The sequence below is a fragment of the Hipposideros armiger genome, unplaced genomic scaffold (genome assembly GCF_001890085.2).
Source record: "Hipposideros armiger isolate ML-2016 unplaced genomic scaffold, ASM189008v1 scaffold_532, whole genome shotgun sequence".
Lineage (NCBI taxonomy): Eukaryota > Metazoa > Chordata > Mammalia > Chiroptera > Hipposideridae > Hipposideros > Hipposideros armiger.
Genome location: NW_017731882.1, coordinates 906,278 through 922,294, shown reverse-complemented (window position 1 = coordinate 922,294; position 16,017 = coordinate 906,278). Strand labels below are relative to the sequence as shown.

The 16,017-nt window shown below is 39.6% G+C and overlaps 1 protein-coding gene across 7 annotated transcripts in view; it reads right to left on the bottom strand.

Annotated features, from left to right (window-relative positions):
• The window catches only part of AUH (AU RNA binding methylglutaconyl-CoA hydratase), a 184,175-nt gene that overhangs the window by 72,058 nt on the left and 96,100 nt on the right, over nucleotides 1-16,017 (bottom strand). For 4 of the 7 annotated variants that reach the window (XR_002126886.1, XM_019668695.1, XM_019668691.1 and 1 more), the window contains exons 5-7: nucleotides 13,413-13,505; nucleotides 11,202-11,258; nucleotides 10,720-10,798 (exon numbers count right to left, since the gene is read on the bottom strand). Coding sequence is in view for 6 of the 7 variants with exons in the window: in XM_019668695.1 (XP_019524240.1) it covers nucleotides 10,720-10,798; nucleotides 11,202-11,258; nucleotides 13,413-13,505 (229 nt within the window). In the remaining variant the exon portion in view is untranslated. The remainder of the gene's footprint in view (nucleotides 1-10,719; nucleotides 10,799-11,201; nucleotides 11,259-13,412; nucleotides 13,506-16,017) is intronic. The other 3 variants (XM_019668693.1, XM_019668696.1, XM_019668690.1) reach the window with 1 other exon arrangement.

Genomic DNA, 16,017 nt, shown 5'->3' with positions numbered 1-16,017 from the left:
ACAGCTAAGATGCTGAACAACAGCTCAACCTGGAGCTGGGCTGCCGTGAGTCGCCGGCGACAGCAGGTGGGTTGCCATGGGTTACCGTGTGTAGCCAGCAGCCAGCGTGAGCGGCCGTCCAAAAGCCGGCGACTGATTTGTCTCACCCAGGAAGAGCGCAATAAAAATCTTTTAAAAAAAAATCGAAAAAGAGAAATAGAAAAATTCACAATTATAGCTGAAGGTTTAAATTCCTGTCTCTCAATAGCTGATAAAACAAGTAGGAAAAAACCAGTAAAGATACAGAAGAACTGAACATTATCGGCCAACTTAATTTAACTCACGTTTATAGAACATTCTGCCAAACAGAATATTTTTTAATTGATGAGAGAAATTAAAGATCTAACAAAATAAAGAGATATTCTGTGCTCATGGGTCTGATCTACAGATTGAATGTAATCTCACTCAAAATCCCAGCAGGACTTCTTCTGTAGAAACTGACACACCGATTTATATGAAAACGCAAAAGGTCTACATTAGACAAAACAACTTTGACCAACAAGTAAGAGGACTAACACTACCTCATTTCAAGATTTATGTTTAATGCTACAAGTAATCAAGACAGTTTTAAGGTAATGGTATTAAGATAAACAAATAGATTTGGAACAGCAAACACTCAGTAACAACATGAATAATACTAGAGTGTCAGTCCTGTCAATGTGCCAGGTAATTTTGTAAGAATGAGTACTATTCTCGCCAATTCTCACAACAGCCCTGTGGTAAGGACATTATTATCTTTACTTCACAAAAGAAGAAACTGAGATAGAAAGCACAGAAATAACTTGCTTAAGGAAATGCAGTTTAGTGAGGGGAGCAGGATTCGAGGGCAGAGAGGCTCAGTCTAGAGCTCTACCCTGAACCAAGACTGCTGCCCACAGGCAGTCAGTTGCTCATCCATCAGCCATTGAAAAGAATGGAATCTTAACTCTACTGCTCTAAATGAGCTTTCCTGTTACCATTAGATGGGACAGGTAGGTTGTAGGATAAAATACTTGGGCATGCACTAAGGGGAAGTCGGAATGGGTTTGTACAATACTGGCATTAGAGACTCAAAACCCAGTCACCAAAATGAGTGATTTGTGAAAAGCAAATTGTTTTATTTTTAAAAGACAGCAGAAACAAACTGCCAATCCTCCTAATTTACACAGGCAGAATTCACTTATTTTCCTTTATGACCTTTTTACATATTTAATTGCTCTCAGACACCTGCTTTCTACACTGCTTCAAGTGATTCTTAAAACTAGTTATTTAACTTGACACATAAGGTAAACATTACAGAATATTCAAATGCATAAGGGTATCTTGATTACAGCTGGACAACAGGAAATATGCTACTCCCAAAACGAATAATCTGTTTCTTAAAATATCAAGTTAGTAGTTATTAAAAAAAAAAAATGAGAGGGGCCGGTCGAGTGGCGCGTTGGTTAGGAGTTGCCTTGGGACACCAGCTCTGAGCAGCAGGGCCCCGGTTCAGATTCCACATGAGAGCCAGTGACACTGCGCCCTCTACAGCTAAGATGGTTGAACAACAGCTCAACCTGGAGCTGGGCTGCTGTGAGTCGCCGGCAACAGCATAGGCTGCAGCCCCTGCTGCAGTGGGCTGCCATAAGCTACTGTGTGTGGCCGGCAGCCAGCGTGAGCAGCCAGCAGCTAGTGTGAGCTGCCAAGAGCCGCTGTAAGCGGCTGTCCAGAGGCCGGCGACTGATCTGCCTTAGCAGGGAAGAGCGCAATGATGGTGCTAACATGGGCCAGTGAAGCAACGTCCTCTACAACTAGACTGAAGGACAAAAGGACAGCAACTTGTCTGTTCCCCTTCCCCATTCCTCAGCACTGTTCCCCTCCCCAAATTCCCCAATAAAATCTTTTAAAAAAAAAAGATCAAGAGACACTAATATCAATCTGAGGTCATAAGGAGGAAACTAAAGTACTCAGAATCAAAATCAGATTAATTCAATTCTACTACTTTATCATTTGGACATACAAAGCAATAAAGCAAATTTTAATGAAGACAAAGTAAATAAAATATTCCTGTACTAGTAATTCTCCAAGTTACTTTGTATAACCACTCTGAAGTTGATTTCATTCCACCTCTCCAGGAGCAGGGTTATATATAGTTTTATATTTTATATTTAAATGTATGTTTTAAGTTAATTTTGGTACAAATTATGAGATTTAAGTAGAGGTTCTTCATTATTTTTTGCATATGAATATCCAACTTTTCCAACACCATACTTTTTCTACTGAATTCCAGAGTAGCTTTGTCAAATGTCAACTGGCCATATTTGTATGGGTCTATTTTGGGATTCTGTTGTGTTCCACTGATCAATGATCTATCCTTTGACCACCACCACCTGGGTCTGCAAGCAATAAATTCTTAGTTTTCCTTAATGTGAGAATGTCCTTATTTCACATTCATTCCTAAAGGACATTTTCTCTTGATACAGAATTCCGGGTTGATAGTTCTTTCCTTTTAAAATGTCATTCCACTTATTTCTTGACTCCATTGTTTCTGATGAGGAATTCTAGTAACTAAAATTATTGTTTCACTACAAATAAAGTGTTATTTTCCTCTTTCAATAATTTTTTTTTTGGGGGGGGAGGTCTTTAGATTTTAAGCAGTTTGGTTATGATGTGTTAGGTCATGGATTTCCTTGGGCTTATCTTGTTTGGATTCCCTCAGCTTCTTAAATCCTTATGTTTATGTCTTTAACCAAATTGTGAAGTCTTCAGCCATTGTTTCTTTAATTTTCTTTTCTTTTTCTGAACCACAGTTTCTCCTTTCCTTCTTAGACTCTTATGACAAAAATGTTAAACATTTCAGCACTGTCCCATAAATCTCTGAGGTTCATTTATTCAATCTTTTTTCTTTGTTATTCAGACTGATCAACTCCTATTGAGCCATCTTCAAGTTAACTCACATTCTTCTGTCTTCCCTGTTTTGCAATTCAGTCCATCCAGTGTGTTTTTATTTTGGCTATTGTACTTTTCAGCCCTAAAATTCCTACTAGTGGGTACTTTACATCTTTTATTGATTTATTTATTTTGAAACTTTCTGTATTTCCATTTGTTCCATGTGGTAAAAGGCCTGAAAAAGGAAGGCTCAATATTACATGCTGCCTAATATTCAGGGACAGCAGGTGAACCACACATGGCCTGACAAGGAGTTCCCCTCCCCACTGAGCTCCCATGGATAGGTCCCCTAGACAAACATCCCTCCCTCATCAAGACCAGGCCGGGTCCCCACTTACCCCTGGGGGTGGATTCCATTTCCCTGCCAGACTGGAATTATTCAAACAAGCCAATCACATACTCCCAAAGGCACCAGGCAGCACTCCATCTTATCACTACCAACCTGCCATCCACAGCCTATTTTGTCACTCTGTTCCCGGGCACAACCTCTGTGTGGCCCTGTGGGGCTTGTGGTATCCTCTGCTGGGCTCAGTATATGTGACTAAGTAACTGCATCTGTCAGGTGTCAGGCGTCTCGCCATCCCCAGAAACCTGGGGGGAAAAAAATCCCTCCCTCACCAACAAGGTGAAGAGGGGGCGACTGAGAGTTTACCTTTACTTCTTGGAGCATTTTTCTAATGACTACTTTTAAATCTTTCACAGATAATCCAACATCTGCATTCTTGGATGGCATCTGAAGATCCTCTTCGCCCATGCAAGTTGAGATTTTACGGTTCTTCTTATGCTGTGTAATTTGGCCTGGACACTTGCTTTAGCATTCAATCCACCTGGTTGTATAAGGCTGCACATTTCAACCAGCCTTCCATGAACTGAGGTTTCAGTGTTAGCTGTTTTTGAGGCCTCTGGCCAGTCTCAGATCTGGGCAGTGGTCCATCTCTTGGTTCAAATTCGCAATGTGTTTGGTGTGCTGTTTGCATGACAGCACACAATCTTAGTGCAGGAGTTCACAGATGATTTTATAGGGTCCCTTCCTGAGCTTCTCACTCCTCACCACCTCCCTGGTACTTGCCAGTTCCCTGGGGCTTCCCCTCTTCCTGGTCCTCTGGCTAGAACATGGGGGTTGTATTTATCTTGTGGTGTCCTGTACTCCACAACTACACCCATGTCCAAGGCCAAATGGTAAATAGACCGAAAAATGGGAAGCAATGGGGAGTTGCCACCACCCTCGAGACAACAGCTCCTCTGAGCGAAGAATTTTGGGTGTTTGAGTCCTGGTTGCCACTGCTGTCGCTACCAGGAAATTCGTTTCCCAGTTTCTTAAGCCTGAACTAGAGGGGTTCTCCTAGAGTTCTTTCTGTGCCAATGTCCATTTCTGGTATTTTTAGACCAGGCCAGTGGATGCTAGGAAAAATATAAATTCCACATTTTTATTTTCAGCCTAGGCCACTCTCCTGAGCTCCACATTTGCACAACTGTCTACTTGATTAATACTGCACTTAAATGTTTAACTTGGCTTTTTAACCAAACATGTCCCAAACAATGTTGCTCACTGTCTCTTCCAAACCTGCTCTTTTCATAGCACTCCACATCTGAGTTGAAGGGGACTTCCGTTAGTCCAGTCAGTATCCTTGGGGTCATTCTTTACCTCCCTTTCTTTTACATGACTCATCCAATCTGTCAGGAGATTGTCCAAGTCCAACCACACCCCACAATGCCCACCACCACTGTCCCAGTCCAGGACCCTCCTCTCCACTTGAATTGCAGCCACAGGCTTTCAGCAGAAACAAGTTCCTGCCTCTAACCTGGCCCTACTGATGTCCACTCTTGGCATGGTGCCCTGACAGATCCTTAAAAGCCTAAGATGACATTGCTTATCTGCTGACAATCTGCTGTGGATCCTTCTCCTTCAGGGTAAAAGCTGTGAGCCCTCTGTGCTTTGACTCCACTGCCGCTTTTCTGACAGTGTCTCCTATCACTGTCCTCCTCCTGCCTGCTGCGGGTGCAGTGGTGGGTGCATGTCCCAGGCGTGCTCCCATCTCAGCCCTTTATCTTGGGTGCTCCTTGGTCTGAAATGCTCTTCCTCCTAACTGTATGATTAATTTCCTCAAGTCCTATCAGTCCTAACCCCAATGTTTCCTTCTCAACGAGGCTTCCTCTGATGCCCTATTTTAAAGTGGAAACCCCACCCCACCCCCCTCAGAACCCGTGCCCTATTTCTTTTTCTACAGCACTTTGCACTTCCACCAAAAGTCACAACTTATCTGCCATGTCTACTGCCCCTGTGCTGGAATGTCAGCTTCTTGGCAACAGTGATCTTTCTGTTTGTTCACGGCCGTATGCCCAGTGTCTACACCAGCACATGGCTCAACAAATATTTGCTGAGCTAAGTGAATAGATGCCTGGAACACAGGAGCAGCGATAGGAGAGGAAGTTGGAAGTGCTAGGGACCCACCCTGCAAGCCCTGTAAACTGAGGCTGCCAGCTGCCAGAATTGACACTATGTTCTCAAACTCACAATTCCCCGTTGTAAACTGCCTTATTCCTGTTCAATCCCAACAACTTTATAATGATAGAGAAGTTACGATACTTGTACACATGTAATCTCTCCTACCAGATTTAAATGGGCAATTCCAAGAGAGCACTGCTGAGTCATACATACATATGTATACGTACACATATATGTATGCATAAATACGTGTATGCATGTATGTGTGCATGTATGTGTGTATATGTATGCATGTATGTGTGCATGTATATGTATGTATATGTATAGGTATGTATATGTATGTTTCTTCCACAGCAACTAACAAAATGGCTTGTCAACAATGGAAAGCCAACAACTAACTTCTAAAACACCCTGATTAGATGTAAAAAAGTGAAGTGGTCACTGAATTACATTTTAAAGTACAAAGAAATGAGACTCTGCAGTGAGGCATGTTAATATTCCTACCAGACTTCGGAGAGCAGAGTGAGTGCCGGCCTTTAGAGAGGTCATTAGGAAGCAGTCAACTGAGCCTAGCAGTGCTGTGCGCTGTTTATAACACTGGTTAACGCTTGACGTCTTATAAGCCTCTTAAAAAAGCAGTCTTATTTTTGTTACACTTTTTTTCTTCCTGAAATAGTATGACCTTATTAATCAGATTTGGCACAGAAAGTTCTTTTGCTATTTATGAAAATCAAATTCACCCTCACAGGATGATGAGTCACTGCTGATGATATTCAAAGGAATAAGCGCAGATTCTGATGCAAATTCTAAGAGGATCTCAGTAAAGGTTATACACCAAACTTTCCAAAACAACTACTGTGTCCAGGACAACGCACACACAGGATTTCAAAGCGCGTCATTACCTCATAGACACACCTTATAGCAGAGCTCCTGGCACCACACCACAGGTTGCCTCCTGCTGAACACAGTCTGCGGTGGGTGAGACCAGCAGTGGTGCTCCAAGGCCCTCACCTGCAGAGAACACACATAAAATGGGGGACTCCTGTCCTGGTCTCGTGAAACCTGAGTCTCTCATTTTCTTCTTTTCCTTTTTAATTTGGGGAAGAATCCATGCCAAAAGGATGACTAAAGATGCTTTTCCTGAAAAGTTTCCATGAAGAGAATGCTAAAAGTGGACCCACAGTTAGTCACCACCTTAGCAAAGTGATCAGTTATCATCACCCAAAGTGGGACAACCTAAAACGAAGGGCCATGGAATGAAATGAAAATGAAACATAGAACATGGCCCATTTAGTATTCCTGGCAAAATTTTTTAACCTAAGCCTAAACAGGAAGAAATAATTCTGTCAAATCCACAATGTGCAAGCCTCAGTAAGATAACTGGCCTGGATTTTTTAAATTAGTTAAAAATAACAAAAGAGATGGATTACTTGTCTAGATTTAAAAAAAAAAATCTAACCAAATGTAAAGTGTGACATTTAACTAGATCCTGCAATGGAAAAGTAAAACAAAAACAACTACAAAAACATTTTTAGACACAAGGGGAAATCTGAATGTTAGTTAATATTGTTCAGTGTGATAATAATCTATAGTTATGTAATAGTCCATTCTTATTCTTAGGAAAAGCATGCTGAAATATTTAAAGGTTCACCTTGTTATTTTGAAATGGTTCAGCAAAAAAATGGGCGTGCATACAAGAGTGGAAGATGGGGAGTGGGAGAGGGGCCTGGGGAGGAAAGACCTTGATGAAGGGTATGAAGAGTTTCATTTTACTGCCTTTCAAATTTCCGAAAGTTTGAATATTGCCAAAATAAAAAGCTGGAGAATAAAAAGAAAACCAGAGAGCACTGCAAAAATGGATCTTGTACACAGAGGTGTATGCCCAAGCAGAAGCCTTAAGAGTCATCTTAATTATAATAGGTTTCCCGACACAAACCCCAAATCCTCCAGCAGAAAAGGCAAAAAAACAAAGGGCAGAAGGAGGGAACCCAGCACCATTTTGTGCACAAAGAAATTTCTACTCTGCCAAATACAAAAACCTGAATCTTCTGAACTTGTTTTATTTGGTTCTTATAAATGTGCTACAGGATACTTATTGCTTGAGAGGCTCTTTCTAAAAGAGAATTCTATTTTATACTACTGGAACATTCTCCAGCTGGGAAGAAGATAGGAAGTTTAGCTGCTTTCTTCAAGGTGAAAATATTGGAGAACAGAGTAGGGCTATGTAGTGTACAAAAATCCCCAACATAATTTAGAATGTTGTAGGAAGTTCCTAGGGTAACAATTTTAATTATTTTTAAATTGCCTAGAGCTTTAAATCATTAGCATTGTATTTTGTATTCTAAGTTTGTCTATAATCAAATATATATATATACTACAAATAAAAGTACTGGTTTAAGTATATGATGGTCAATTACATTCCATTTTTAAATTACATCTCATATATTACTATTTAAAGAAGTTAATTTGATTTTTATGTTTTTACATTCCTTTATACCTTCCTTTTCATTAATTATATACTTTTAAGTCATTTTACAGCAATCTACTTTTTAATAAAAACTAAAATTTAGGAGTGCAATGATGGTGCCAACTTGGGCCAGTGAAGCAACGTCCTCCACAACTAGACTTTTAAGAACAAAAAAGACAGCAACTTGTCTGTTCCCCTTCCCCCAATTCCCCAGCGCTGTTCCCATCCCCCCAATTCCCCGATAAAAATCTTTAAAAAAAAAACAAAAAACTAAAATTTAGAATACTACTCTAAAAACTGCATTATAGTAATGGTCCATTAATACTCATGTTCACCAGGAATATTACTATCTCTTCAAAACAATCATTTTCTAAATTAACTTGTTTTATTTTATGGAAATAAAATATAACTTAAAAATAATCATACTGTTATTCCAGCTCAAGTTCAAGTAAACAAAGAGAAAGAAAGAAAGAAAGAAAGAAAGAAAGAAAGAAAGAAAGAAAGAAAGAAAGAAAGAAAGAAAGAAAGAAAGAAAGAAAGCTAAATGCTAGGTTTGATCAATTGTTTCCCAGTAAACTATTATCACAAAGGACAGAAGCAATACTACTATGACAACCAGAAGCATCAGGTTAATTATTTTGAGTTTATCAAATACACAGTAACTCCAACTAGGGAAGTACAGTTTCATTTGAACTAATAGTAAAGCATTCTGAATTTTATGACAAATTTATTTAATAAAAATTTTAAACATAATTGTGTTCTTGAGAATACATATTCAAATACACAATAAAATTTACAAAAAGTGGGTTCTGATTAATGGATTTGCTATTGAGGAGGACCTTAAAGAACTTAAGTAATTGGGGAGAATATGCTAACTTCTAGATCTCATATGAAACAGATAGCTCATAAAAGAAGATGGAGAAAGCTAAAGCTATCACCCTCATTTCTATAGTATACCATATTTTCCATGTGTAGTGCACACTTTTTTGCCCAAATTTGTGAGGGAAAAGCAAGGATGCACATTATACATGGGTTGTATTAATTCCATATCTATATAAATGTTTTTAATTCTTTTACTTATGTTTATGAGTTAAAAGTGTAACTCTAGAAATCAATAACAATATCCGTATGCAAAATAATACCATGGAATACGATGACCGGTTTTGATGAACTTATGACGAACTTGCAACGAAAGTAATTTCGCCAACAACTCAACGAAATGAAACAAAGAGCAATATATTGTTGTCCACAGATTAAGTGACTCTGGCTTGATAAGATAGGTTACGCCAACTTTATTACCAAAGGGTGAACAGCGCAACATTTCTCTTCATATTCTTTAGGCGGGAGCTAGCAATCTAGCTGATATTTTTACCAAAATTACTGGAAAATCCCGTGGAAAATTAAACCAAAGATTTTTCCCCTGAAAATTTGGGCCAAAAATGTGGGTGTGCATTATACATGGGAGCGCATTATACACAGCAAAACACGGTAATCCTTTAAACTTTTTTCATCTAATCAAACCCAACACCATTCTCATACAACTGTTCTATTACACCTTCTTGTGGTTTTAATATAAAACATTTCACATTCAGGACATGGTAAATATCCAAATTTTCAAATTCATCTTCCTCCCACCCACTATCATTGCCACAAATTAAGTCCCTGTCGAAAAATTGACTTAAGCATTAAAAAACCACTGTATTGGTTTCCTAGGGCGGCTGTAACAAATTACCACAAACTTGGTGGCTTATAACAACAGAAATTTAATTCTCATACTTCTGGAGGCCAGACATCCAAAATCAGGGTGTTGGCAGGGCTGGTTCCTTCTGCAGGCTCCTGGGGAGGATCTCCTGCTTCTGCTGGCCACCAGCAATCCTTCGTCTTCCTTGATTGTAAATGCATCTCCCCAATCTCTGTCTTCACATGGCCTTCTCCTCTCTGTTTCTCCTCTTCTGTCTGAGTCTTCTCTTCTTATCCAGGACACTTGTCACTGGATTTAAGGTTCATTCATATAATCCAGGATGATCTCATCTGAAGATCCTTAGCTTTATTACATCTGCAAAGACCCTTTTCCAAGTAAGGTCACATTCACAGGTTCTAGGTGGACATATTTTTGGGGAGCCACCATTCAACTACCGTCACTATCTTTCTAGGATTAGTTATATCCTAATTACTAATAAATGCTGACTTCTTAAAAGAATTTCTGAAACATCGTATTAACCATTTTCTAAACCTTGTTTATATTTCACATATTAGTGATCTGATAATTCTTTTCAATTGGATACATTTTCTTGAGTGAGCTCTTAACCAACTGAGCCACTCGGCCGGCTTGGATACATTTTCTTATAAATCCTTCTTTTAATGTTTTAGTCACTGTGAAAATGGTTGGCATCATAGAACAGGTAGATATTAAATGTTTTCACCTGAAAGAATTTTCATGGATTACCAAGGTAGAAAACTTAGTTGAATCTTAACATACTGATCAGGACAGTCTTCAATTTCACTGAATTATGTTTTCATTTCTACCTATACACCTCATCAGGATACTCTTATAATGATAAGGTTAAATATACAATTTTAACCTATTCAGGTACAAACATGCCTAAAGTGTTCAACACTGCCTTTAATTTTCTACATTGTTACTGTTATTTCATTCATATACTAACAAGTTATCAATGTGCACATCCTCAAATGACATCTACTTTTCGAGTGAACACCTTCACAAAATGTGAGTATCTCCACATTCTCTGCATCAGACAAAAGAAGAAACATTTCAGATTTATTGGGTGATGCAAGATTTCATTATCAATGCTGGAAAATGCTTCCTTAAATGAGTCTTTCAAATGAAGCAACTCACCTATCATTTTTGTAGTGAGAGAATAAGTAACACCTCCTCAGCTCCCAATCCAGGCTGCCCACTAATCCCAGGCTTTGTCCTGTTATACAAAGAAACAGGACAGCTGGCTCAAAGCCCAGGCAGCCCTCCTCCCATGTGTGCCTATGCGTGTAACGCTCTCTGAGGGCACCCACATTTACAATACATACCCACATAAAAGTTTCAGAATAGTGCCGTTATCCTTCAAGAATAATATAACTGGTACAATAATTTAAAAATTCAGAAATCATATGGAAAAAAAACAAAAAGAGAGCAACAGCTAGCATACCTGCCGTCTTCATACCTACATAAGTTAAAAGACAGCATTTTGAATAAGAACCTTACTACAGAAGCAAACAATATGGCATAGTCTTTTTACCCAAAATGTTGCCTTTTCAATTAACACCTTTTGCCTTATGCCCTGTTTTTAAGAACAAATCAAGATGAGTGTGAACAATTCATACCTCCACCAGGAATAATTGCCAACTTTGTTTCAACCAGGCCCATTTTTGCAGAAGCAGCTAAAAAGGAAGAAAGAAAATTAAATATCCACATCATCAAATTCAAATATGGTGACTTAAAAAGTCAGTAAAATAAGCTATAAATACAGTAGTGCCAGGCTTACCCACAATTTCACCATCTGTGGATTCAGTTACCCAAGGACAAACGTCCAAAAATATTAAATGGAAAATTGCAGAAATAAACAATTCACAAGTTTTAAATTGCATGCTTTTCTGAGTAGCGGGATGAAATCCCTGCCCTGCTCCATCCTAACCCGGAAGCGAATCTTCCCTTTGTCTAGCATTTCTATGCTGTAGAAACTCTTAGTCTCTTAGTAGCCATCTTGGTTACCAGATAGACTGTTGCAGTATCTCTGTGCTTGTGTTCAAGTCACCCTTATTTTACTTAACAATAGCCCCAAAGCACAAGAGAAGTAATGTTTGCAATTTGGATATGCCAGAGAGAAGCCGTCTAGTGCTTCTTTTAAGTAAAAAGGCGTGTATATAGAGAAACAACATAGTATAAATAGGGTTCGGTATTATCCGAAGTTTCAGGCATCCACAGGGGGTCTTGAAATGTTTACCCATTGGATAATGGGAGGGGACAACTATACTCTGTTTATTAACTAAATCTGTGTCACAAACCTCTTTAAAAATCACTTCAGAAGGCATTTGGTTATGAAAATAAGTAACACTCAAAATTATATCTATATTAAGAGATTTACATGTTTTCTGTAAAAGATTGCTTGGCAGTGAAGTAATTGTTGGTGCAGAAAGAGCAGGGTGGTAAGAACATAATTTGACCTGATACTGCCAAGTCATGTTTGAAGGCTTAGATCCCATTAGTTATTCAGGATGAGAATAATGTCTGTGTCTGACAAGTATGAATTCTTTAGCTGCCTAAACAGTCCTCCACATCAAACAGCTTCTTGTATCATATCAGATAGGAACTTTTCAGGCAAAATCTCTAGGTATTTTTGATAAATGGTTTTACTGTTCTGACAGCTGGACAGGGCTCCTTTTTTCGTGTCTGTTTTAGGGCTACTTTAAAACATCTTAATTATCTCTTTATTTGCATATCCAAAAGTACTTAGACTACTTCCCATATCCTAATTCCCAGAAGCTGCATTCTTTCAGAAACGGATTACACGTACCTTAGCGTTTCAATTTAAAACCCAATGATTTCAGACAACAAAATAGAAATCCGAAATAAAGTGGAAAGAAGAAAAAGTACACATGGGCTAAAAACTACAAATCCCAAGAAAATCACCATAAAATTATTAAAAACCCAATTCTATGGACTCTAGTTTTAACAGGAGGCAGCTCCATCAGAAGTGAGAGTAGGAACCAAGGAAGAGCTACCTGCTCCATCCAGTCCTCGGGCGTCCTGGTGCCCCTTGGTGTCACCAAAGTGAGGGAGCAAGGACACAGACAGCACTGTGACCGCACACAGGCCAAGACGGAGGGCAGCAGGCGGCAGAATGCAGGGCCCCGGCAGGGAAACAGGACAGTGGGCCCTGACGCAGGCTGCCCGGGTTCAGATCCCAGCTCTGTCCCTGACCTGGGTCTGCTACTTCACCTCTCTCTGCCTTGGCTTCCCCAAGCCCTCCAAGTCCCCGTAAGACCCCGTCTCCTAAGGCTTTAGAGATAAAGTGAGCTAATACACATAAGGGGCTCAGAATAGCACTGGGCACCAGTCAACACTCAGCGTGCCCTGAGCACTAATTGTTTTCATAATCACCTTCTCTAATCCACAGGAAGCCATCCAGGAAGAAAGTGAACCTCAGGGAGATTAAGTTATTATTACTATAGCTAAAATAATTAGGTGTTTGGACTAGACGCGTGCCATAGATTAACTCATTTAATCTTCACAACAGCAACCATCATTTCCCCCATTGTAGAGGAAGAACCTGGTCTGAAATGGGCAGGACCTAAGACTCACATTCAGCTCTGCCTGGTCCAATCCTGCTCTCCTCTCCGACTGCTAAGACTGAACAAGAGGCCATAAAATACTGTTTCCTTAGCCAGGAACTGTAAATACTTCATGGAGCCCAACAGGTGACTTTTTCTAAATGTTCTCAACAACAGGAAAAAAATTAAATATTTGGCATTTCTGAAGAGTAAGAACAAACCTCATGTTTAAAATGCTATGTGTTTAATAGGATTAATTCTTACCTGCTACTCTGATATCACAGGCTAGCGCCAGTTCCAGGCCACCACCCAGAGCGAGTCCATCTAGGGCCGCAATCGTTGGCACTGGGAGATTAGCTGAAATAGAAAGATATCACATTTCTCCAGTAAGTGAACTTGTTGTGTAATTTACTTCAGATTTTTCCTGTGAATATATTTTTAAATGAGACGTTATATACAGACTTTTGTATCCCTTTTGTCTTTAATAAAATAAGCATTTCCTTCATTGTTTTTTTTTCCAAAAACATGGAATGACTGTGTAGTGTTCCATCACATAAATGTGCAATAATACCTTTAAATCTTCCCATATTAATGAGACACTTTCATAAATACTTTTTGTTGAATTAACAGAATCACAGTTCTGACTTCATAACCCTAGAGCCTAACGTGTTTTATGACGTTGGTTCAGACAAATTTCAAGCTGAAATTACCTAATTCATGATCCCTGACGGGTTAGTTGGTGCTTAGAATGATAGTCTCATTCGAAGAAGTAACACATCCACTGGAACAAGACAGAAGCTGCCCAAGTGGCTGCTGAAGCATCAACGCCCTGGCTCTGTCAGTTAGTGAGTACAACAATGAACAGTCGCTAGGAAACTATCAGGCTCTATCCAATACCACACTGCAGATGGAAGAGGCTCTGAGAAGGCTCAGAGAATCTATCCAAAAGCATGACTGGGAAAAGGTGAGCCAGTCACAGAACGCAAAACCAGACTTTCCTGAGTCCAGAAGCAGAATGTTACTTTAATGAGGCTTTTGTATATTAAAATATACAGATTTCATTTTTATAACTGGTTTAAACACTGACTATTATTCTCTGAAGTAGAATCCTTTAATTTAATTTACTAATTAAATTTAGGACAATGCTATTAATTTTATTTAGGACAATGCTAGGCTGGCCAACCTTAATACATAAATAGAATGCGGATATTAAAAAGGTACCATCTCTTAATTGTTCTCGCCATAAAAAAGAACTGTGTGATGCAATAGAGGTGTTAGCTAATGCTATGGTGATAGCCATATTGCAATTTATAAATATATCAAATCAACGTTGTACACCTTAAACGTATACAATGTTATATGTCAGTTATATCTCAATTTTCAAAATAAATTAAACAAAAACGAAAAATAGATAAAACAGATAAAACAAAATGGTGCCTTCCCTAAAAATCTCTCTTTCACCAGTATTCTAATATGTGAAATTCTGCAGAAAGGTTCATTCCTTGACCCCTATGAAAATATACAAATTTGCTGAAGAACACTGACTTTCATATGAAGAAGAGATTTACAGATTTATTCTAAGAGCAAGGTCTGAAAGGGCTGGGATGGAGTACATTTAGGTGCTGCCACCTGAGGCAAGGATGGACGGGCGCTGGAACAGAGCATATTTCACTCTTTGTACCTGTCTAAACATTTTGGGGGAGGTGGGGCTTGAAAGGACAGGTCAGAGTCAGAGGTGCTCCACCCAATGTGCTTTTTACAGCAGGCTTGGTGAAAGAATAAACAGAAAGTTATGTCAGTGTTTACAGTCAAAATGAGTTTAATAATAAAAAAATTAAATCTAGTTAATTTTATGTGACAAAAAGGAAGAAAGAAAAATCAACAAAAGAATATAATGGCAGGTTAATCTGAGTGGATCCCAAGGTAATCTCCAGTCAGTACAAGTAAAATGGAATTACTTTGTTACCCAACTCTCAAGCCTTCTTCCTTTTTAGGAACCCAGCTATAGAAATTCTCCTATTTCCAGACTCCTTTAATCAACCACCTCCCCAATCTCAAGTCTCTCCCATCAAAACCTTCCCCTAGGCCTTGCTAGGGCCTTGGATTATCTTCTTATAAGACAGCGGTTCTCAACCTGTGGGTCGCGACCCCTTTGGGGGTCGAACCACCCTTTCACAGGGGTCGCCGGGTACTCGTATGTGGGCCTATCTGCATGTGGGCCTGGAGACGGATAGAGGAGCGGTGTCTCGGTTCCTAAGACCATCGAAAATATGTGTTTTCTGATGGTCTTAGGCGACCCCTGTGAAAGGTTGAGAACCGCTGTACAAGCTTCTGAACGGAGCAGAGTAAACGTGTGTCGCTCACTTCCACCTCACAGCTCTCGTCCCTCTCCATCTCACCAAGTTCTTGCTCCACTGACCAGTGACACTGATGTTGTCCCATAACCAATGGGCACTACCAGGTCCCTATGAACCGTGTTCCCTCTGAAGGTCAGAGACATTCATCCTGGACACGCGTCCTTTAACTCCTCTCTTCAGGTGCCTGCTGGGTCCATCCTTCCCTCATCCTTCCTGCCTTTCCATCCCGCTCTGGTTAGTTCTCAGCCTTCTGCCCTTCTCAAGAGAAGCTCTGCACAGGAGGTCTCCATTCCCACCACAACTTTTAGCACCTATTTAAAAACCAATAATGTCCAAATTTCTACCTCAAACTCAAACTCCTCTCTAATGGCTACCTGCCTGTAGGATAGACATTTCCACTTAAATGCTTTATCATGTTCAAATCAACTTCTTGAAAATCCTTCTTCTAGATTCTATTTCACATCTGGTAGCACCTCCATCTACCAAGTTACCCAAGACAGATAGCCCGAGTC